This window comes from Mixophyes fleayi, chromosome 2, assembly GCF_038048845.1.
Source record: "Mixophyes fleayi isolate aMixFle1 chromosome 2, aMixFle1.hap1, whole genome shotgun sequence".
In the NCBI taxonomy this organism is placed as follows: domain Eukaryota; kingdom Metazoa; phylum Chordata; class Amphibia; order Anura; family Limnodynastidae; genus Mixophyes; species Mixophyes fleayi.
In genome coordinates this window covers 187,842,461-187,867,107 of record NC_134403.1, presented here as the reverse complement: position 1 = coordinate 187,867,107, position 24,647 = coordinate 187,842,461, and the positions used below count along the sequence as shown (strand labels likewise).

The window sequence follows — 24,647 nt, the reverse complement described above, 5'->3', positions numbered from 1 at the left end:
TCATATTCATCCAAATGTTATGGAAATATCTTGGTAATAAAAAGTCTTAATTAAGATAAGCCATCCTTCTTCCAATAGGGGTGTCCCAGTTCATTAGATCATGAGTTGTCGGTGCCTCCTCATTTTCCCATGAGGTTTTCTCCCAAGTGAAAGAAATGAGGCAAAAGCAAAAGAAAGTGAAGTACCACATGGATATAAGATAAATGTACTATACCTATGCAATTACATAAAAATCATGAAGTCTGTGCCTCACTGAGCTGAGCCTTCACAGGAAGGTCTTTAGAAAGCATTAGAAAAAAAAGCACACACAAGATCACAATCTAATAAATTGTCAAAAAATTAAATAAAAATGTAAAGCATTATTAGCTCTACATTTTTTCTACCACTAGATGGAGCTGAAATGTAGGATATGATGGCCACCCGTGGAAAATTCTAGTAAATTGGAGCTGGACAGCAGCTTTACATTCTATTAATAAGCAGGTTTGGCAGAGGAGACTAGAGCATTCTAGTTGATTCTAATATGATTATTTATAGCTGCTCAAGGTTCACAGTGTACGTACATGTAATAGGATAAAAGTATTTCTGGTTTGATAATGGTGCTTATAATTATATATGAAATATAATCTCAGTTCAGGGAAGTAATAATTGAGTGGTTAAATGCATTGACTGAATAGCAATGGAAAACTGATGGACTTTTTAGAGACTGGTTTGAATTTCATTGTCAGTACCAAAAAAAAGGTTAAACTTAACTGGGCAGTCAAAATATCTATATAGAGCCCTATGTATGACTGCATGATCTGTATATGTTTATTATTATTTTTTTTTTTTTATAAAGCAGAAAACATGAAATAATAATTCACTTATTTTATTGACATTACTACAGAGGGAATGTCCTTGATTTGTACCTGGAATGTTTTGTCACTGACAATTGAGGTAATTTATGAACTGGAGAAAATTAAGCATCCCAATCCTTTCTAAGATAATATATAAGATGATATGTAGGAATGTTTTCCAACATAAGAACGCTCTGATATCATGAGAAGTAAAAGCATCACTCTAATATCCTGCCTTCTTCATTATTGGGGCAGATTCTTAACTATTCACAACTGTTCCTGTTTTCTCCTAAAACACTGCTTACTGGGTCTTGTTATAAATAAATCATACATCTTACAATGGCTTGCATGGCCAGTTTAAGACATTAGTGGGCCCCTAATAATACTAAGCCTGTGTTTTTAATGCCCTTGTGGCGCCCCCCACATGGAGCGTCGGCTGCTGACATAAGGAGAAGCAGCCGACAGTTTACCTGTGAATCGGCTGATGCTGCTACACCATATCTGTCTGATAACTGTTGCACCTGAATGTGAGAGAGACTCAGGGCTATGACGCCACAGCCTAGCGCCACTCCCAGTCTAAGAAACAAGGGTTGCTGCCCCCAGTGATTGCCCATTAAGTTAAGAAGCAGTATGGGGTATCATCATCATCATCATCACCACTTATTTATATAGCACCACTGATTCCGCAGCGCTGTACAGAGAACTCATTCACATCAGTCCCTGCCCCATTGGAACTTACAGTCTAAATTCCCTAACGCACAGACAGAGAGAGAGAGAGAGAGACTATGGTCAATTTTTGATAGCAGTCAATTAACCTACTAGTATGTTTTTGAAGTGTGTATATCCGCAAGGGAGCTGCCTCCAAGGGGAGTTTGGTGTTGCCTACAGAGCTTCCGCCGGCCCTGTTAGCTACTACTGTTATGCAGCAGTGGGGCACGTACAGCAATTCTGTGCACCTATCAGTGGTGTGGGACAGTTGGAAAGAGGAAAAACAGTGGAAAGTGAAAATATGAAATCTTAAGGCAGTTTCGTCGGCAACCATGACTGTCCTTCACCATTTAGTGCAACTGAACCTTCTTCTGGTCCAGGAGAAGGCATTTGCTTTTCAAGGAGGCAGCAGAGATCACCAAATGCAGAACAGAGAAGGCATCATCTTTGGGTCCAGCATTTCAACTGAGCTGATAATGAAGTGGATCTTTGAAACACCCCGGTCCTTGGTGTGATGACACTCCTCAGCACCAAAGTGTAATTGTTCACTACCTTCACAGATTTCCAACTGTGCTATTTTTGTGCCAAGATGATTATGCAGGCTGTACGACACAGAGCTGGTCCAAAGTGCTGCTGTAAAAGTAGACTGCCCCTTTTTTAGCTTTTTTTTTTGTCTTCTTGACTTTTACTGACTTATGTTGCTGTTTTGCTTTATCTGTATGCTGGATGAATTCTCTGTTTCTTTTCTTTGTGATGTATTAATCTAGAGTTTTTAAAATGCAACAGAAGAAGGTCTCCGAATAAAGATTTCATAGTAGAAAGTCCTGAATCACACACACAAACACACTCCAACACATATCTAAAAAACAAGAGAGATTCTTTACAAGGGGATTATTACCTAAAAAGCTTAATATTCTATGGAAATGACCCTTTACTTAAGTATAATGCTATGCCGGCTGCATATAGTATGTACTGGCAAGTGTGAGTCAGTTCTTACTTCACAATCCTTCCTTGCATCTTACTCACAGCCAAATGTTTGCCTGTGTCACAGCTGCTAAAAGCATCAATACTCTTAGTCACTGTAAAAGCCTTTGGTGGATTTATGAGACAAAAATATAAATACCAGTTAAGACATTAGCAAGGAAGGTTAAACTGACTTTGCATGGAAATTTGACATTTAAGTTGAACCTGTTATTCCTACAAAAAGACAAATTAATGTTTTATAGTAAATAAGCAATTTGATCTTGGAAAAAGAAACAGACAACAACTTTGGGGAGTTCTAGATTCTGGAGATGAACTGGACACAGGCTTTCTGCCAACTTTAAAACTTGTGCCCAAATATTTGTATAAAATGGCCTTATTAGAATGCATCTCTGTTCTATAATAACGCTCCTTGCTCAGCATCTAATAATAACAAAGGCAAGCATGGAATTGTGGAAAGGCCATGTACACCTAGTTCTAGAAAAGCAGGGACAGCACTTAAATAGTAATTGAATTGTTTCCAGTTATACACAGATGGGAAACTTTGGTGGTTGGAACTAGAGATGAGTTAAATTTTCAAAACTGTTCCACAAAATATCCTTCTGCATTTGGAAGCAAAATTTAGCACATTTTGCTGGTTCAATTTGGCTTTAAGTGTTTCCAGTCCTATACCAATCACACCATACAGCAGAATGAATGGATCGTTGTCCTGTCTTCTTTTTTCATGGACTATAAATTATGCAAAATCTGAAATGACAAATACTTTACACAATGGGGAAGGGAAAGCAGAACTAAAAAATTGTATCTCTGGATTTTATAGCTTTGTAAAAATGCCTTGTTCTGCTGCAAATCTCCATTCACGCAAAATTTTACTGCAATTTCGCTCATCTCCAATTATGACTATGGAATGTGGTAGAGGGTTGTTGAAGAAAAAGAAGGCTAAATATAACAGAATGCAAATATTTGTATGTCCCAGTATATTCCCACATGCAGTAATAGGCTGTCAGGGTATGTGGGACTTTTATTTCCACGACAGCTGTAGAGTGACAGCAGAGAAGCGCATTTCCCATTACTCTCATGATTAATTGAAACCATAGACTAGGCTAAACCGAAGAGTATTTTATGAGGAAAACGCAAAGTTTATGTTTAATGAAAGGTGTGGTTCTAAAAAGGCAGTGAGTTGCTCACGTGGTGGTATTGATTACTATTATTAATCACCTAAGAGAAGAATATTATTTTAGGAACTTTATCTATGTGAATTATTATTATTTACAGTATTACACTATGTTTGATTCTTTTGCTTAATATTTTTATATCTATATCCCATGGGAGGAAGATTTAAGAAAAATTGATGTTGGTCTTTTTGATCAACTAGAAATTGGACTCCATGAACTTTGGGATGGTTGTACATTTTAGGTTATTGTAGATTTTAAGTTTTGCTGTTTTTGTAGTTTTAATACTTTTCACAGAGAGTTTGATTTTAGTTTACATATATTACACATTTTTTTTGTATAGTCTTTTAGAGTATAAGATTGTTGATCGGCAGCACCATCTCTGTTTTTGAATTTCATGAATATTGTTTGATTTAGGGATCAGAAGCCAGAAAACAGGGCAGCTCCTGATTGTCAGCACTAATACAATAATATATTTTATTCTTAGTTGTCAGCGCTTACCCTTAACACTGCATATCTGTTTGTATCTACAAAATGAAAACATGATTGTCATATTTTGATCAAACATGAACCTCATGTTTTCATTTTGCTAGATACACTCATATATACAGTGTTAAGAATTAGCGCTGACAACAACTGCCTTTTTGTTACCATGTAGTGAGCAAACGTGATTTTGCCTGGTTAATTTATAATATTTCTCAAAACTTGACTGCTACTTCACTACACCTTTGGGGAAATTTATGAAAGTAAATAAAAGCAAGGTATAATACACAACAAACACAAAAACAGGCCTATTGTATAATTGTGCAATGTGCACAAATGTGCTATAACCAGGGGCACAGGTACACAGTGGCAGATTATAATAGTAGTTGATGGGGTGACAACCCAGGGCTCAGGGCTCTGGCTCTCTAAACTATCCACAACTCCATCTAAGCCAGATTCTAAGCATGATGGGTAACTGCACAGACCAATAACTTCCTATTGGTCCACTGGTCACCCCACATAGCACCTGCTTTTGCCTTGGCTGCATATATTGGGGGAAGGGGAGCTACTTGGTGGCGCTGTATGTAACACAGAGAAGCCAATTGGCTTTCAGCTGGTATTTTCGCAGTGCAATTTAAATAAATGAAAACAAACATCTGATTAGTTCGTAGGGGTTTCCAGGATAATTTGTTTGCACATAATAGTACTGTAAGCCCCAAAATAATTAACTACTGCTGATTCTGTTTTAACAGATTACATCACTATTTTAAACTACACAATGTCGGAGCACAAATGTGTCCCTGCAGAAGGTTTATGTGTTTATCTATTGCAACTTTAACATTTTTATGAGTATGTGTTTTATGTCAATATGCACAGTATATACTTGAGGATACATACCTATTTATAAATAGCCTGTCACTGCATTGTTATGCTGAGGCACGAGAACTTTCCAACACAACCACTTGTGTAATTTCCAATAATAGCACACTCATGCCAGCTGCTAAAAATAAACGCTTGGCTCTCCATAAAGCAGCTGCACCCTCCAAACGCCAACAGCAGATTGAAGCCTAGACAGAGCAAAGACAACTTGCTTAATTGACCCACAAGCATAAAGAACAAGATTATCATGTCAGAGCGCAGAATACCCTTCACTTTCCTCCGTACCCCAAGCTGGGATCCATTCCGAGACTGGTACCAAGGCACAAGCCGACTGTTCGATCAATCATTTGGTATGCCACGAATACCTGAAGACTGGTACCAGTTACCTAGCACCAGCTGGCCAGGTTATGTCCGTCTCTTTCCAAGTCAGTCAATGGATGTCGTGCCTCCTACTACCCCAGCTGTTGTCTCCCCTGCTGGGACAACTGTACCTGATTTCAATAGGGCCTTGAGCCGGCAACTCAGTAGTGGAATCTCAGAGATCCGTCAAACATCGGACAGCTGGAAGGTCAGTCTGGATGTTAACCATTTTTCTCCAGAAGAATTGGTCGTAAAAACTAAAGATGGAATTGTGGAAATCACAGGTATGTTTCTCTAGCATAGATATATTTAATTATTTATTTATAGATTGACAAATCAATGAACTGCAAGAAACATTTTAATGACAAAATATGAATTAATTTAGACTTTATTATATCGCTAAAATATGCATTATTTTATCATTTATTTTTTCTATAATACTGGCTATGGCTTTTTACTGGCCTTATACTGGCTATGCATGTACAGGCACTTTGTTGGTGCTTTACCAAATTGGTTTAACTAAAAACTCTGTCCTGTCCATAACCCAGGAAATGTCTGTGGAGGGTTATCGCATGATTATAAGCAGGAAATTAATTTTTGATTTGTTCATTTGTGAATTCAAAATAATTGGTGCTGTCACATCTTTCAGAATGCACACATTACACAGCAATAGCTACTACCAAAGTTAATGACAGTGACAGCTGCAGTGGACACTATACAACATATTAAAGTCATCATAGTAAAATAGTGAAATAATAACTGTAAAATGAACAGCATTTTGTCTTAGTTTCTTTAACAGCCTCTATCTGTCATGAAAATTTGGGAGCTTCATATTGTGCAAAGTAATCAGGATTCCAATTTAGTAGTGGAAGAAGTTTAATTTCCAAAAACAAATGAACATGCTAGATTCTTCCCTTTAATACTACTGCTACCATGCATGCTACAACAAGATGTATAGTACACAATACTAAATGTTGCATAGAAGAGGAGTATTATGGTTGCCGTGTTCCTCGCCTGCTGAAAGGGATTCTAAAATCTGTTACTAAGCGTTAGATAAGTAGTGGATTGATCACTCTATGCAGTATAATTGGCAACCGTGAGACATGAGTTTGAATATTATCCTGAACACTGAAAAATCTTATTGTTACGAACATTTAAATTCTGAGTTGAGTTGAGACCAACACAAGGAAAGACTACTGAATTGAGTTATATTTATTCAATATGTACTGATGTTACACATTATGGCTAATACTAACTAGGATATATACGCTGTGCGTATTTATGAAAACAGGTACACAGAGAAAACATGGTGTTGACCATATGAAAATAATCTGATTCTCTTAACTTTCTAGAGCATTTTAAAATATAAAGTCTAACTAATTGCTATTGGCAATCTCAAATTCCCCAGGATATATTAGCAGCTCTTTTAAATGACTCTTTTAAAGCATTAGAATAGAACATTCTTAGCAAAACAGACAATTATTCTCAACTCTAATCCTTGAAAGACACAATAGGATATGTTTTCATTCAAAGGAGTCTATTTATTAACATGCGATCAGCCATAAAAAATGAAGAAAACACCTGTTTTCTCTGTAAAATGGCCATCCCATAATTTATGAAGGGTTCAATGATCATAGATTTCTCCTGCCATAACCCAGTTAACATTTCTCAAAGCAGACCCCTTATATGCGGATAGCACTTCCTCCAATCACTGGCAGCACTAGGTTGCCGGTAAATAGTAAAAACAGTTCATGGAGGAGAGGGGACTTTTCTGGGGCTCCCAGAGCAGCCCTGGAGGGTAAATTTGAGCTGTGTTTAATGATGCATCACTGCGATAAGCAGCAATCAGGGGAGGGCTGGCAAATTTTAGCCCTGGGGGCAAGAACTTGAATCAGAAGCCTATTAGGAACATTTAAAAGGAGAAAAAATGCAGGTGGCCCAGTGACCCAGCCCAAGGTAGCCCACTATGGGACAGGCCCGGAGGGGCAAATGCCCACCTGCCCCTGGCAGCAATTCATATTGATTAACACTGCATGACTAAATAGACCCCTTAAAAAGGTAAATGGACTTACTCAGCAATTATCTCACTTACTGTATGTCCAGTAAGAAATGGTTTTATACCATAAAACCAAGCCTGCAAACTTTATTTAAAGCTTATTTGGAAAATTTAACATGGTTCTCTCCTATTTGATGGGATGATTTCTTGCTTTTCTGGGAAAATACTTTTAAGATTAGAAAAAGATGTTTATATAGATTTTATTATGTGCTCTTACAGCAGACGGTATATATAATCAAACATTTCACCCATAATTAAACAGTCAGGACCTCATTTACAAAGCGCACTGATTCATTCATGCGTGCAAAATTAACATACTGTGTATTATTTTAAAAATGTGCATAATTCTGCCATACACAGATCGAGTATGAGAGGATCTTTGCTTTTCACCGCCAACCGTAAAAAATGAACACCATTTCAAAATGGCGTTAGTACTCCATTAGAAAAGTAAGCTAACGCCATCTTGAATTGGCGGTCATTTTTTAAGGCTGGCTGTGAAAAACTGTCTGAGAAGTCGCTCCTTATCCATCGCTGGATGAAGGTCGCACATGCGCAGTAGTTACTAGGGTCAGATCCTCCATTCACTGGCAGCGTTAGGAGGTTTTAGTTAGTTTAGATGGGGCAGTTCGCCAGGGTTGGGCAATGATTTTACCAATCCCAACTCCCAATATAACCATGGATTTTTGCATTTTGTGTCTACAATTGTGCCTTAGCTGTACTAGCTTGTTGCTGGGAGGGGTTCCTACATACAGAGTCTTTTGCAGTTGGGATTGTAATGTTATAGTCCGTTAAAGCTCTATGCACCTCAGAGTCATATCCTTTATATGTGGTAAAAAGAAGAAATCCTGCATCCACAGTGATCTCTGTAATGGATAGCACTGTCTCAGCACATTCAATTTTCATTCCACTTTTTAGTTGACTTTTCGTCTACAATGCAGGAAGATGATGTTTATTTTGGTTCACTATGTCTTTATTAGATTTACTGGAGATGGGGCAACTGATTGGGACCATTCTGAAGAGATTTGCCACTGGCGAATTAATTTATAAATCAGTTCAACTTCAACATAAATAACAGCCAATTGGGCAACCCCATCCCCATTCAAATTATCTAAAGCTGTGAATATAATGTTTATCACAGGAATAATGTGTCACACTTGCAATCGAAATAGATGGGATGATAATAAAAACATTGACAGATACTGCTCCATGTTGTGGAAACTACTGTAACTAAGAGGACAAGAGTTGTGTTGGTAGATTTGAAAGTGAACTATGTAAATGAAATAACTGCAAGTAAATGCAAAAATCTTTGCATGGTGGTAGCACTCTACTGACATGATCATAATGCAGCTCTATTACACTTTATAAAGACATAGGACACTACACATGCCCAACATGACCTGTCCACTGGACATGATCATTATACAGTTCTATTACACCCTATGTAAAAATACACAGGTCACACCTACACACAGGACCCTTTATAATTATATCATACTATATGCATACACAGAACACTACACTGACATAACATGATCTGACTAAGAGATGAGAAATGCATCCATCAACTTACACAAGGATGTAGCACTGAACAATTGGCAATACTTTGTCAGAAACAAATGTTAAGAGATATTCCTTTGAAAGGGGGATTCTTACTGAGAGGACTAAAAGGAATCCTCAGAAACCAGACGCTATGGGCCTGATTTATTAAGGAAAGTAAAGGAAAAAAATGAGTAATTTTGCACCTTGACAAAATCATATTGCATTGGAGGGAGAGGTCAATTTAAAATATGATGGCAGATTTATAGTTGCGTTAGGGCATATCCTAGATCAATTTTAAATTTAAGGGTAAAATTTAAGCAAGTATTTGTATGCTACATGAAAAAAAAAAGCCAGTATTTAACTTATGTACAAAAAATTTAACTAATTTGCAACCCTTGCATTGTGATATGGTTTTGTCCAGGACAAAACTTACTCTTTTTTTTTTTTACTTACTTTTCTTAATGAATCAGGCCCTATGTTTCTATAAATTAACTTTAAATGGAATGTCTTCTAATACTTCTATATTTGTATAGCTTCAGTTACACCCCAGTGAGGGTTTATACTGCAGGTATAATGCTGTCCTTGTATGATCCCAGGCCAGTGCTGTACAGGAACATATATTTCTACATCCATGGGCATGGATGTAGAAATATATGTTCCCATAAAATATTGTGATTGAGAATATATTTAATGGAGGTTTTCAGGGAAACTTGGGAGCACAAAAAAAATCTTTCCCATATGCCAACTCTAGACAGATTCCAGAACATGAATAACTAGAAGCTATTTAATAAAAATATTTTTTAAACAGTGCTTTTCACCCTTGGTGACCAGTGACATCTCACAGTCAGATTTATAGTATCTGTCTGCAGACAGCAATAAAGGAGTTGTTCCCCTATCTGGGAACAATGCCCGGGACCCCCTTAAACACAGTTCTTTCCATATTACATTAATAAACATAGCATAAATTTATTTGGCTTTCTCAAACAGAACATACTGAACACCTGATGGAAACACTGAATGGATAATTAAATATTTTCTTTCTTGCAGGAAAACATGAGGAGAAACAAGATGAGCATGGATTTATTTCTAGATGCTTTACCCGAAAATACACGTGAGTAGACCACCAAACTGCAATTTTATTTCCTTCTGCTATATTCAAACCTAAATAGATGATGTTACCAAGGAGAAATGCAATGTTCCATTCCCTGTATATATATTATATGTACAGCTGTCTGCTGGGATTGGTTACTGGCTCACATACCTCTCAACAACTCATATGATAAATTGCAAACATATTATCGTATCACTCTCCAAACCAACTACTGTAAATTTAGTTTATCCTGCACATAGAACTGACGTCAAATGGTTTTGAATTTATAGACTAAAATTTGTATACATTTGCTACTAAAATGTTTTACTTTGATGTTATAGTACAAATATACTGAGATTCACACATAATAAAATTCACATTCAGTTCTGCTTGACATAATATGCAGCTAAAACATGTAACCTGGAATAGGCAACAGAGGGATCTTGTTGAGTCTTTCTAATCAAGAGAGGTCCATTTGGGCCCATTTTCATCACACACTGTCATACAGTGTTTAATGTTTGCTGCCAGGTACAAAGGGAGATAAAGGGTCTGGTCAAGACTAGAAGGAACTGACACTTGGATTCCAGCCAGGGAACCAATTAAAGTTCTTTGTATCTCTGTTTCAAGCTAACAACTGAACTTTTTATTAAACTTATTTTCCACTTAAGAGGTATGTAGCTACCAATGATCTTACTTATTGTAAAATTCAAAGAAAAAGTGATCCACTTTTAATCAGACCAGATAGGTCTACTTCCAGTAAAATGTGCAATATGATAAACACATGGACATACCATCAAGCTTTTCAATCTTCTTTGCACAGAAATAGTAGTACAATATTTCATTGTGTGAGGTGCACATTCTTCCATTGTGTTCTAAAAGACACAGCTGACCTTGTATGACTAAAGGGCTGCTTAAACTGTGCATAGCCTGTAGCCTTTTTATAAAATTAGGGGATCTATTTAACAAACTACAATAGCCCAAAAATTCTGTCTGTTGCAGGTCTTCACTTAATTTATGATGGGGTTATAACCCTTACTTTTTGTTTGTTACCGCAGTTCCCATACAACTCTGTTTTTTTGCTGCATACTAACGCCATCTCAGGATAGCATCAGCCTACCTTCTCCTGGGAGCCTGATTGAGGCTCAGAAGATATTTTTAAAAAATGTTCTTGAACTAGTTCTGGCAGTGTCAGAATAGCAGTCTTGCCAGTCCTGGACAGTCATAAACATCTTACTAGAGCTATGATTTCCAAATAGTATGCCGGGATTAGGGGGTGACAGATATATTCTTTTGGGCATTTCTGTAAACCGGTGTCAAGCTGTCAAGTCCTTCAGAGGTGACATAAGAAACATCTTTTTAAATGTACTTAAACTTTTCAATCATTAGAGTTTCATATGCTGCAATGGCCCAATATTGGCGTATGACAATAAATTACAGTGAAACCCAGAAGTGTCACAAGACCAGAACAGTTGGAAATCACTGCTCTACTGTGAGGATATAGTACTGAAAAGCTACAATACATACAATACAAAGATTTGTTTACTTGGCATTTCAGTTCTTCATTAAATATATATCAAATTCATTAACATGGTTTATTTTGTTTTCCCTGTACATATAATCTGTAAATGCAGTACACATAATCATGTTACAGAGCTCTTGATTGATGATGATGTACTTGAATAAAATCGAGTACGTTTGCCTAGTTATTTATATGTCATTCAACAAAACTATAATTGGACTCCCTTTACTCAGTCTTCCACCAGGTGTAGATTTTTCTGCTGTGGCGTCAACTCTTTCCCCAGACGGTATTCTGACAGTAGAGGCACCACTCCCCAAGCCAGCAATCCAGTCTGCAGAGATCACTATTCCAGTAACTTTCCAAAGCCGGGCTGAGATTGGCACATCCGAGACGAAGAAAGCGGAAGAGGCTGCCAAGAAATGAGAGGGCAAAAAGGATGTATGACCGGATTTGTTTCACTAGGTTTCTGTCTAATATCACATCTTTTTACACACATAAAGTTTTAAAAAATAAATTTTTACAAATAAAAATAGCATCTGTCTTTCTTGCATATACTAACTAGCAGTCACTATTAGAAAAAGTGTTCTCAGTCCCAGTCCTGGTTGTCACCATAAAGACTAGCAAAACAATATGTTCGTATCTTATTAGGTGAAAAGTAGGGTTCTGTTAGCAGACTTTTCTGTTAGTCTGTATGACTTTTTATATACTTCAATGGCTCTTGAAGAACACTTACATTTGCACTTTTGGCCAGAGGGTTAATGGAGTACAGCAGGCAGCGTTCATGTGGGCATGGAGTATTAAAGCATGATTTTTGACACCAGTGTGTAAGCAACCTTAGAGAAACCATCATTTATCTAAATAAATATCCAACGCAGATTATCGAAAACAATGATCAATACACATAAAACACCACAAGCTCTAACAATCTAATACTACCGTAGAATTATTGTTATTACAGATATAGGAGCCAAGATAGGAGGGGCTTATCTATAGAGATTTATATATCAAAGAAGGATTCAGTATGCACCTCGGAAAGCATTGATTTCTGTTTTTTGAGTCAGGGGCGCACACAGGATTGTCAGGTTCCCCTCCCCCCTGACCGAAAAAACCCCCCAAAAAAAACCACGAGAGAGAGCTCCGTTTCGGCAGCGCTGTCCTATACAGCAGCCGCAGCGCTGTCAAAGAAGCGTCCGTGCCGGTGCTCTATACAATACAGCACCGCCACGGACGCTTCTTTGACAGCGCCGCGGCTGCTGTATAGGACAGTGGCCACTTAGTTAGCGCAGGGGGGGTTTCTGGAGACTCAGAAATCCCCCCTGCGTGCCCCACTGTGAGTGTTATATTCATGGTAGGTAGAATATTTAAGGAGTATGGAAGTTAGTTACTTCTGTCATTGAAAAGATAAGAGGCAACCTGATATGTTATCCTATCACAGCACTAGCTGTATCATATTGGTTATTGTGACTTCAGCTATTAGGCCCTGATTTTCAGAGCAGGCTAAAATTTCTGTGCCACCATTTCCTCTCAACTACCCAAAACAGTGGCTCTCGGTTGTCCCAAAACCACTGCATCACTTCTGTATAATATAATTAAGTGGACTCTATTACAGATTAATTCAAATGTTTGTAATATGTGTATAGTAAAATATAACTATACAAAATAAAAACATTAAAAACAATGATGCACAAAATAGTCAGAGCGGCCTTACTGCAAATCCAGTCCTGGCTGGAACTCAACTTGGTGTCTTTAGGCCAGTAGGACAACATGTGCAAAGTTACAGAAGTGTTTCCTATAGAAGCAACGTATGTAGTCTTGGGCATTTCATTTGGAACCCGGAACTGTTAATTTCTACTTTTACCACAACTCAGGATTGGTGATTTGTTTTAAAAGCAAGAAACAATAGCAGAAATCAATGAATGGCTCAATTTTGTGGCCATCGAGACTAAACTATGTAAATTTGCTCTTTCCTACTATTACAGGATTGTAATGAGTGCTGTTATAAGTTACTGAAGTGTTCCTATTGCTGTAATTCTGCTGAGGAAGACAGCAACGGGTGACTGTATATATGATTGTGCCCAAAAAAATCTTGGCAGACAAACCTGGAGAGAAGTTAATCTAAAACTGACATCACTTTTGCTTTTTATGTTGACACCATGAATATTAAACTCCCTACAATAGTACCACTACACATTAGTCATTTCCCTTCTTTTAACACTAAGCAGGGTGATTAATTCTGTAAAATAAAATAATGTAATTGCATCCACAAAAATACAGAATCTGAGCATTACATGTCATCATGGAAATGCAGATAAATAGAACTGTCAGGAGTAATAATGCAAGGAATGTCAGGGAATCCCCTTTGAAATTGTCTAATTCATTCTATTTGTTTTAATACCTACACTTATTGCCATAGTAAAATTTACTTTTATGTATTTATTTCTGCCATCTGATACCTCAAATGAAGGCATAAAGAAGATTTCTCTTTTCAGGGAAGGATTGACAATGGTAGATAAAGGGCAGTGGAACTGTGGCCCATCCTTTTTTCAAATGGAAGTTGGTACCTGGAGAGTTGTGAGGCGTTTCTTCTAGTGCTCTACTGCCATTTTGTGCACTTAGCAAAACAAATGTCCTATAGATTGTAAGCTTGTGAGCAGGGTTCTCTTACCTCTCTGTCTGTATGTATTACCCAGTATTGTCTTATTAATGTTTGTTCCCAATTGTAAAGCGCTACGGAATTTGCTGGCGCTATATAAATAAATGTTGATGTTGATGATGAATGTATATTGCTCCTACTACTATGGGCTTAGTTGCAGAGCTGGCACACAGCAGTAGAGCCTAGGATAATCTGTCAATATATATATATATATATTGACAGGTTTCATATACTACATTTAACAAATATAGGGTTTGGAAATTGAAAAGGACAATGGGAATGTAGGGATTTCTCACGTGTTCATGTTTCATATTTATAACTCCACTATCGCTTTTCACAGAGACACCGTTTGCAATTTTTGGTAGTGTACACTAATGATGGGTAACTTTATGAATAAGGCTCCAAAGAGGAAATTTGGGCCCTGGTACGCTGAAAGCCACACATCCCACATGTCCCATGACCACCACCATGACAATGCGGTCATGACACTTGGGGCTTCCGGCCTTTGAGAGCAGTGTAATTGAATGCAAGCAGTCTGTTTGAATTTTAGCCACCAAAAGATATCAATTACAGTAATAGCCATGGGTCCTGTCATGGCCCCCCCCCCCCACATGATGGACCCCCGGACATGTGTTTCACATCCCCCCCTATGGTCAGCCCTAGCTGTCATTATATCTATGAACAATACCTAGTACTCTGATTTGTTAACAGTGTTAGGATGCAGAAGTTGCTTATATAACTAATATAACTCACAGCCTCTGCATATGCGTGTCCCTGCCCCACTTCCTTCCACCCCCTAGCTTTCTCCAATGGATGGGATCCCAGTAGAAGGTGGATAATGCAAAAATTGTAATTAGCAATTATGAACTACAGAGTTTGTGCAATAGTACTGAACATGTTAGTGTTTTCATTACCTGGAAACGATCTTTCCCTTGGAAGGCTTAGTCTCCTATAGTAGTGTTTTAAGCTATCAAAGCACAAGAAAGTCCTTATCCCATATAACCACCAGATTTTATTTCACATTCACATCTTTCCCTATGTATCTTTCTGCTTGAATAATGTGAATAGCCTCTCCTATGCTTTCTTGTCCACCACTGAACAAAATACCTCTTTGGTAAGAGTGTAATTTACAGTATATGAACAGCAGCAAGTATTCAGAAATGGGAGTACTTACTGCATGTTCATAGACGTTGCTACTGAAATTGATTAAGTTATTCTAGATAACATGATTGAAGCTCTTGTTCAGAAAGTACTCCATTGGGAAAAAACAATGCAAAGGGACCAGAAGAAGGTAGGGCTGTCACTGCTTCCACCCAATGTCTGTCTCAAACTCTATGTCTGTGGCTCTCTGTCCCTGCTCTGTATGTCTGTTTCTGACACTCCCTCCCCCCTTTGTGTTAGTCTCTCTGTCTCCAATTTTGTCTGTGTACCTTTCTCTTTGTCTATCCATTTGTGCCTCTGCCCCTCCCATTTGTGTGCTTACATCTCTGGTCCACCTTTGAGTGTCTTCATCTCTGCCCCCCTCCCTTAGTGTCTGTCTCTCTGTCTCCAATTTTGTATGTGTACCAATTTCTCCCCAAACTGTCTCCACATTATGGGTACCTGTCTTCTTCCACTTCTCCCTCTTCATGTCTGTCCCTTTCTTTCTCCCCCTTTCTGTGTATGTCTCTGAGTGCCCCCCATCCATCTGTTCCTTCTCCCTTTTCTCAAAGAATTTGGACACGGCACTGGGAAACCGCTTAGCCCCTCTGATTCCTCTAATTGGTATTAAATATTATATATACTTAACCATACTAAGGAGGATGCACCCACACAAATTAGTAATTCACTATAAACGAAAAAAGGAAGACAAGAAATGTGCATAAGGGGCACTCTATGGCTTATATTTTGTATCTCATTAATATAAATATAAAATGTGCATTAAAGCTTTATTGATATGCATTAAAATGGAGAATCCTCGACAATTTAGATCCCCAAATACTTCCTAAACTAGCAAAATATTAAAATAGGTAACTGTGAAATTACTGTTAATGGTTGAAATATTCACTGCTAAAATGGCAGTAATTACTGCCAAGCCACTTCACTACTCACTTAGATATATACTGTAAATTCTCCAATATTGTTACCTAATAAAGTAATTTTACTGCAATTGCAGCATTTGAAATACAACTGAATGCAAGTATGACTGCTATTACAGTGCAATAAAGTATCTTTCAATAGTGTGTTGGTGTGTCTCTTTTATGGCTTGTTATCCATTAACTCTTTTAAATAGATATAGGTGGACTAAATTGCCTTAACCTCCACTTGGTTTAAGGAATTCCAAGAGGACTTGGTGTTGCTATGATTGATGCAGTACTTGATTAAATGTACTATCATTATTACACAAATTCTTCTCCGAAAGAAGAATCACGGGTGTGATGTTTTAAAGAATACTATACATTAAGAATTATCTTCACACTATAAAGTGGTGGTGCACTTTAAGCGTTTTTGTTTGTGCTCAAACGTATTATGCTATGTTCCTTATTTTTGTGTTTTTCCATGTATACATATATTTCATATGATGGTGACATCGAGCTTTATGCAGAAGAGAAAATCCCTTTATGAATAAGGTGTTCATGTTGTGATTACCTATAGACAGAAACAGAAGCACAAGTGTATGTACTATTTCTATTTTTGCATATATGTTTTTCTGAATTTTTGTGGAGATTCTAAAGTATTTACACAGCTGCATACCTTAGTGAAGCACCCGATAGAACCAATGATTACATTTATATATACCTGCAAATCATATCAATTAGATTCATTTACCTTGTAAGGACAGACAAACCTTTGAACAATATAGAGGCATTAATGGAGGGAATTTATGAACCTTTAAAAATAGATTAAGCTAGTCAAATATAGGACTATAATGTCCAATAAAGGGGACTAAGAGTGTGATTCATTGTTAACTGAGATATATATTCCAAGGTTTGTGCTTCTTTGAAGTTGAAATGAACAGCTTGAGCAATCTATCTGTCCTCTGTAATTAACCCCATAGGGGACAGCTATCTAATGAGCTTAACAGCAGTATCTTTCTAATTGAGATATATAAATCACATGACTTGAAAGTGATTCATGAACTTAAGAGTAGTATAGGAAATGAAGAAGCACGAATACCATATAAATAGATCAGTAAACAAACTATAAGGCTACAAGTCTCAACAAAAGGGACTATGTACATGAACGACTGTTTATTGAGACATTGTGATTCCAACAATTGATTATACATGGAATTTGTATAATAATGATAGTACATTTAATCAAGTACTGCATCAATCATAGCAACATCAAGTCAACTTAAACCAAGTGGAGGTTAAGGCAATTTAATCCACCTATATCTATTTAGAAGAGTTAATGGATAACAAAACATACAAGAGACACACCAACACACTATTGAAAGATACTTTATTGCACTATAATAGCAGTCATACTATTACAATTGCAGTAAAATTACTTTATTAGGTAACAATATTGGAAAATTTATAGTATATATCTAAGTGAGTAGTGAAGTGGCTTGGCAGTAATTACTGCCATTTTAGTAGTGAATATTTCAACCATTAACAGTAATTTCACACTTACCTATTTTAATATTTCGCTAGTTTAAGACGTATTTGAGGAACTAAATTGTCCAGGATTATCCATTTTTCTGAGTGTCTCAATAGTAAACATTATTGGATTTATCAGGCTCAAAATCCAGCTAGTGCCCAATTACCGCTATATAGTAGCCACCAGACTGGAGGTCTGCTTTACATGATGGTCATCAGATTGGGGTCTGTTTATACATTAGCCACTATATTTAGGTGTTATTTTTAACAGTTTCCTGTCTGACATGATTAACCATCAAGTGTCAGAGTGGGGGCCTGGGCTGGCAGTAAGGTTGAGGGCATACAGCAGATTGGAGGATTGCTTTGCTTATTGGCCACCATATTGGAATTATGCTTTGTATACTAGTACCACATGCCCGGCCCGCCGATTCTGTGGTCGGGTCCTGGTGTCACAAACTTACTTGCTCCTGTGCTGCTGATTTTGATGCCTCTGTGTACAGCTCAGCCCTTCCTGGTTGGGCGATCACATGATCATGGTTGGGAGGCGGCATATGCAATCTGCAGACTGTATAAAGCTCACCTGGACACTGCAGCCTTGTCAGAGCAACAAGTTACCACTTTGTGTCTGACCCTCCTGTGGATCCTGTGCTGTTTCCTTGTGTATGACCTTTGGCCTGTTTAACCTCTGCTTCTGGATCTGCTGCTGCCTGTGTACCTGTGTATCTGACCCGGCTATCCTTATTGACTACGCTGCTGCCTGTTCCCCTGTGTATCCGACCCAGAGACTCTCCTGAGAGTGGTGTGTCCACAGTGTATCCGACCCAGAGTTACACTGTATATGGTGTGGATTCATCTGTATGTGCTGTTTTCTTCAGTTAACTGATCCTGCTCCTCTGTGCTGAACTACACTACCTCTATAGAGCCTATTCTCCTTACCAACCGTCTGTCACCTATCACGTCTGTGGGCTAACCTAAGGGCAGTGACCTGCAGGCCTCCGGCAGCAAAATCCATCCCACCTTGTGGTGGTTTTTGGTGAAGGCCGGTGGGTTCATTAGACTCTGCACCTTAGGAAGGTCAGCGCTAACACTGACTGATAGAAAACTCCTGAGAACCCTAACACCTGGCTCGCCAGTATTTGGCATGTAGCGCCGCGGTCCCTGGTTGGCTCCATCTTGAAATCAGGCCTGCACATGCGCAGACCCCTCTTTTGAAGCCTTCCATTCACTCTCATTGGCAAACGCCCCCCAGTGGCCACAGTATTTAAAGCACCCTTTTTTCATTCATTTAATTGCCAGTTCTTTGTTGTCTTTCATCCTGGATAGATGTGTTCTCTTCTGGCTCCCTGCAATTCTGCTGCTACCAGTTGCTACGTTCTGATCCAATTCCCCTGCTGCCAGCATCCCTGGACTTCAGCATCTACCAGCCGCAGACTATTGCACCCTGCACTTCTGTATTGTGCTTCCAGGCATTCTCAGGACTCTCATGTATTTTGCTATATTCTGAACCACCTCCCCTGGTTCAGCATCCCTGGACCTCAACATCTACCAGTCGCAGACCAATGCACCATGTACTTCTGTCATTGTGCTCCCTCCTTGCCAGTACTATTGTGCATCCTGCAGCACACCACTACAAGTTTATATCTTCTTCTCTGTTATTTCTCCACTGGGTTTTACATTTCACCAACTTGGAGAACCACGACCTGTGGCACAAAAACAGCCAACCCATATCCCCTTGAGGGGGTCACTGGTGAAAACCTTTTGTGTCTTTAGACTCTGCACCTCCCAGAATGTGGTGCCATACTAGGTAGACCCATAAAAGGATTCTCTGACCCATAAAGTGTTACAGTAAAAGTGTGACAACTAGCCAGCATATTGATTGACTTATTTATACAATAGACATCAGGGGGTAAATGTATCAAAGTGCGATTTTGCAACTCCAGCGATTTTCTCGGGAGAGTTGAAACTCGCCGATGTATGAAGCTGAGATTTCATGCAAAATCGCCAGAGTTGTGCTTCTGTCAGAATCGCTATTTGCAAAATCGCCAGAGATCAAACTCCCGACTGTTTCCCACTGCAGCTATACAGCTCTCAAATGTATGAAACTGCGAGTTAGCAAACTCAGGAGAGTTTGCTTCAAAACACGCCAGATACAACACGCTGCTTGATAGCAGCATGTTGTATAAACACATCACTGTTACACTGCCCTGGCAGTGTTAAAACTGTAAAGAATAGATAAAAGTTGAAAAAAAAAAAGCGTGAGGTCCCCCGGAGCTCCGGCAGCTGTATGACAGGGGCAGTGTAACAGTGATGTGTTTACAACTCACTGTTACAACACAGGAGAGTTTGCCAAACACAGGAGAGTTAGCTAAACTCTGGAGTGTTTACATCGCACAAAATCGCCAGAGATGACCAGCGATTTTGAACTTCAGTGTCAAAATCGCAGCTTGATACATTTCAGGTTTTTTTTTCAAAACTCGCGGGTAAACACCCGCGATTTGCCGCGATTTAAACACGCTGGCAAGCTCGCACTTTGATACATTTACCCCCAGATGTGAGGCCTGAAGAGTATATACAGTCAAGTCAATAAATATTGGGACATCCACACAATTCTCATATTTTGGGCTCTATACACCACCACAATGGATTTGAAATGAATCTAACAAGATGTGCTTTAACTTCAGACTTTCAGCTTTAATTTGAGGGTATTTACATCCAAATCAGGTGAACGGTGTAGGAATTACAACAGTTTATATATGTGCCTCCCACATTGCCAGAACAGAGGAGACAAGAGGAGCCTGCAAGGATGCAACAAGAAGACGCAGGAAGAATTTACAGAAAGAAGAAAAAAAGAAGAAAGAAAAGAAGCCCTGGAGCCCAGGAGGCTGGTGAAAAGGGGGGTGCTGGAGACAAGAGGAGCCTGGTGAAAAGGGGGGTGCTGGAGACAAGAGGAGGCTGGTGAGAAGGGGGGTGCTGGAGACAAGAGGAGGCTGGTGAAAAGGGGTGTGCTGGAGACAAGAGAAGGCTGGTACCATATACAATATGGGATATACCGAGCGTGGGCTTATTGCCAAGCAGCTGGATATGATGTGGGATATACCAAGCGCGGGCTTGTTTTTTCTCTGGCTTTGTTTCAAAATACTGTCTTATTGTTATAGCAGCTGTCCATCAAGCCTATTTAATGCACAATTTGGTGTGGCTCACAAGCCAGCCCTTGCTAGATGTAAACCCCTATACCTGGGAGGTGAGTACATCTGATTTTAACTGCATTTTAATGGTGTTTAAAGCATATAGGTCAGTGTAGGACCTGCATATAATGAGGTGCCCTTGACACTGGGATGCAGGCTTAAATGTTTTGATCAAAATATGAACCAATACCTCATGTTTTCATTTTGCTAGACACACACAGATATGCAGTGTAAAGGATAAGCGCTGACAACTGTCTTTTTGATTTGCAATAATAATCTCTACGGTAAACAGGCCAGAGCTCAGGGTCACAGGATACACAAGCGAAGTCCAATTCCAAACCAAGGGTCATACACGGGAGATCAGCAGACTGGAGAGCAGAAGCTATAACCGGCAGTGAGGCTGCAGACCTCACTGCCTTAAATGTACAGGTGAGCCAATCAGAGCCTAGCTCTGCAACTTACTCCCAGGAGCTGACTAATAAAATAATTACAGCCTAATAGCCAGCAGGCTATTAGGTCCCTCTGCGCCCGCGCCGGGCTGTCCCCTGTTGCCGGGACGCGGCGCTACACTGCAAGTGACGTCCCGGTCGTCATGGTGACGGCCGGGACGCTGGGGCAGGCAGGAAGTGAGCAGCGGCGGCTGTGAGTACCGCCGCGGCTCGTGACAGTACCCCCCCCTTGAGGAGGGGTTAAGGAACCCCAACATCCAGGTTTCCTTGGAAACTTTTTGAAGAATTCCTTCAACTGTTTAGGAGCATGGAGTTGTCTTTGCGGAATCCAAGACCGTTCTTCTAACCCACGATTCCTCCACTGCACTAAGAAGTGCACCTGCCCTTGCACTTTTTCGAATACAGGATTTTCTGAACAACGTATCTCTGTGGCTTGCTTGAATTTCCCCCAGGCACACTTGAAGACTGAGTTTGGCTAGGATATAGTACCGGTTTCAACAGCGAACAATAAAATGTGTTGGGGATTCTTAAGGAGTCCGGAATTTTTAGCCTAAATGCAACAGAATTATCCTGCTTGACGATAGAAAACGGCCCGATGAACTTAGGGCCCAACTTCTTGCAAGGCTGTCTAAGCCTGATATTTTTTGTAGACAACCAAACTTTCTGGCCCACCTTGAGGGAGCAAATGGTACGATGGCGGTCCGATTTTTTTTTTGCCACAAATGAGGCTTGTCTTAATGATGACTGGACCTTCTTCCAGATAACTCTGAGATCCCTGGCAGTGGAGCGGATCTCCTGGATACCAACGGACTTGAGTGAGTATAAAGAGTTAGACCTGGGGTGAAAACCATGATTGCAAGAAAACGGAGAGGTTTTGGTAGATGAGTGACAGGAATTATTATAGGCAAATTCCGCCCAGGGTAACAAGGAGGACCAGTTATCTTGGAACTCTGATGTGTAGCAACGTAAAAACTTCTCCAAGGACTGGTTAACCCTCTCAGTTTGCCCATTTGGTTGAGGGTGATATGCGGATGACAAACTGACCTTGATTCGGAGACAGGTACAGAAGGATTTCCAGAATAGTGCTATGAACTGAGACCCCCGATCAGAGACGATGTCAGTAGGAAGTCCATGGAGCCGGAAAATGTGTTAAATAAATAAGACGGCCAAATCTCGAGCAGTAGGGAGTCTGGTTAACGGAATGAAATGAGACATTTTACTAAACCGGTCTACCACAACCCAAATGGTATTGTGTCCTGTAGAGAATGGCAGATCCACTATAAAGTCCATGGACAAGTGCATCCATGGTTTTGCAGGAATGGCCAAAGGAACCAACTGACCTACCGGACGAGTCCTGGGTATTTTGTTTCTGGCACAAACCTCACAAGACAGGACGTGATCCTTGACGTCAGCAGACACAGATGGCCACCATACAATACGGGAAAGAATTTCCAAGGTTTTGAAGACTCCAGGATGCCCAGCAGTCTGATTATTGTGTGCTTCCGCAAGGACTGCCTTCCTTAGATGAACTGGGACAAACAAGCATCCTACTGGAGTATTATCAGGAGCCAATTTCTGAAACCTTTGTAGGGTACAGCTTAGATCTTGGGTCAACCCAGCATGGATCACGGACATGGGAACAATAGGCTCTGGGCTAGTAACCGGAGCATGATGTGCCAGGAAACTTCTGGACAGGGCATCTGCTTGGACATTTTTAGAAGTGAAGAACCGAGTGAAGAACAGTGACCAACGAGCCTGTCGGGGGTTCAGTTGTTTGGCTGACTGTATATACTGCCGATTCTTATGATCCATGATAACGGAGATCTGGTGTGCAGCGCCTTCCAAACAATGTCGCCATTCCTCAAAGGCCCATTTCATTTCCAACAGTTCTCGGTTTCCCACGTCATAGTTGGTTTCCGCTGAAGAGAACTGATGGGAAAAATAGGCACATGGATGTAAGCGGTGGGTATGGGGATCTTTTTGTGACAAGATGGCCCCAGCACCGACGTCAGAGGCATCTACTTCAAGAGTAAATGGTACCTTAGGCTCCGGGTGTCTAAGGACCTTAGCAGACACAAAGGCTTTCTTCAGGGTTTCAAATGCATTTATTGCCTGTGGTGACCAAACAGCTGGATCACTTCCCTTGCGGGTCAAGGTGACGATAGGAGCCACGATATCAGCAAAGCTGCCAATAAATCTCCTGTAATAATTGGTGAATCCCAGGAATCTCTGGACCGCCTTGAAGTTATTCGGTTGTACCCAATACAGGATTGCTCGGACCTTGGTTGGGTCCATGGAGAAACCTTCTGAGGAGATTATATAGCCTAGGAAGGATACCTTCTGGACCTCGAACTCGCATTTCTCGAGTTTAGCGTAGAGATGATGTTCCCGCAATTTCTGTAGGACTTGTCTGACATGACCCTGGTGCACTGACAGCGATTCTGAATATATGAGGATGTCGTCCAAGTAGACAACAACGAAGTGTCCCAGAAACTCACGTAACACCTCATTAATCAAATCCTGGAATACTGCAGGGGCATTACTAAGGCCAAACGGCATGACCAGATATTCGTAGTGACCCGAGAGTGTGTTGAATGCCGTCTTCCACTCATCACCTGCTCTAATACGTATGAGGTTATAGGCACCACGAAGATCAATTTTTGTGAAGATAGTTGCCCCTCTTAGTTGGTCAAAAAGTACGGAGATGAGAGGAAGGGGATAGGTGTTCTTAACCGTAATGAGATTCAGCCCTCGATAGTCGATACAGGGTCTGAGTCCACCGTCCTTCTTGGATACAAAGAAGCACCCTGCTCCTACTGGGGACTTGGATGGCCTGATGAAGCCTTTCTCCAGGTTTTCGTTAATGTATTCCTGCATGGATTTGGTCTCTGGACCGGAGAGAGAGTACAAGCGTCCCTTGGGTAATTTAGAACCCAGAATGAGCTCGATGGCACAGTCGAAATCCCGGTGCGGTGGTAGAGTGTCAGCAGCCTTTTTGGAGAAAGCATCCCAGAACTCATGATACTGTGAAGGAAGCTGCTCCGGAATAGGCTGAATCACACGCAGAGGTAGTGTCAAGCAAGACTGTGTACAATAAGAGCTCCACTGTACAATTTCTCCTTTTACCCAATCCATGACAGGGTTATGGCGGGATAG

At 39.9% G+C, this 24,647-nt stretch overlaps 1 protein-coding gene across 1 annotated transcript; it reads left to right on the top strand.

Annotated features, from left to right (window-relative positions):
• The first annotated feature begins 5,218 nt into the window (after nt 1-5,218).
• Nucleotides 5,219-12,150, top strand: HSPB1 (heat shock protein family B (small) member 1). Its single transcript, XM_075195124.1, has 3 exons — nt 5,219-5,700; nt 10,059-10,122; nt 11,854-12,150. Exons 1-3 carry the CDS (start codon nt 5,304-5,306, stop codon nt 12,041-12,043), a joined length of 651 nt encoding a protein of 216 aa, XP_075051225.1. The 5' UTR covers nt 5,219-5,303; the 3' UTR covers nt 12,044-12,150.
• The last annotated feature ends 12,497 nt before the right edge of the window (nt 12,151-24,647 follow it).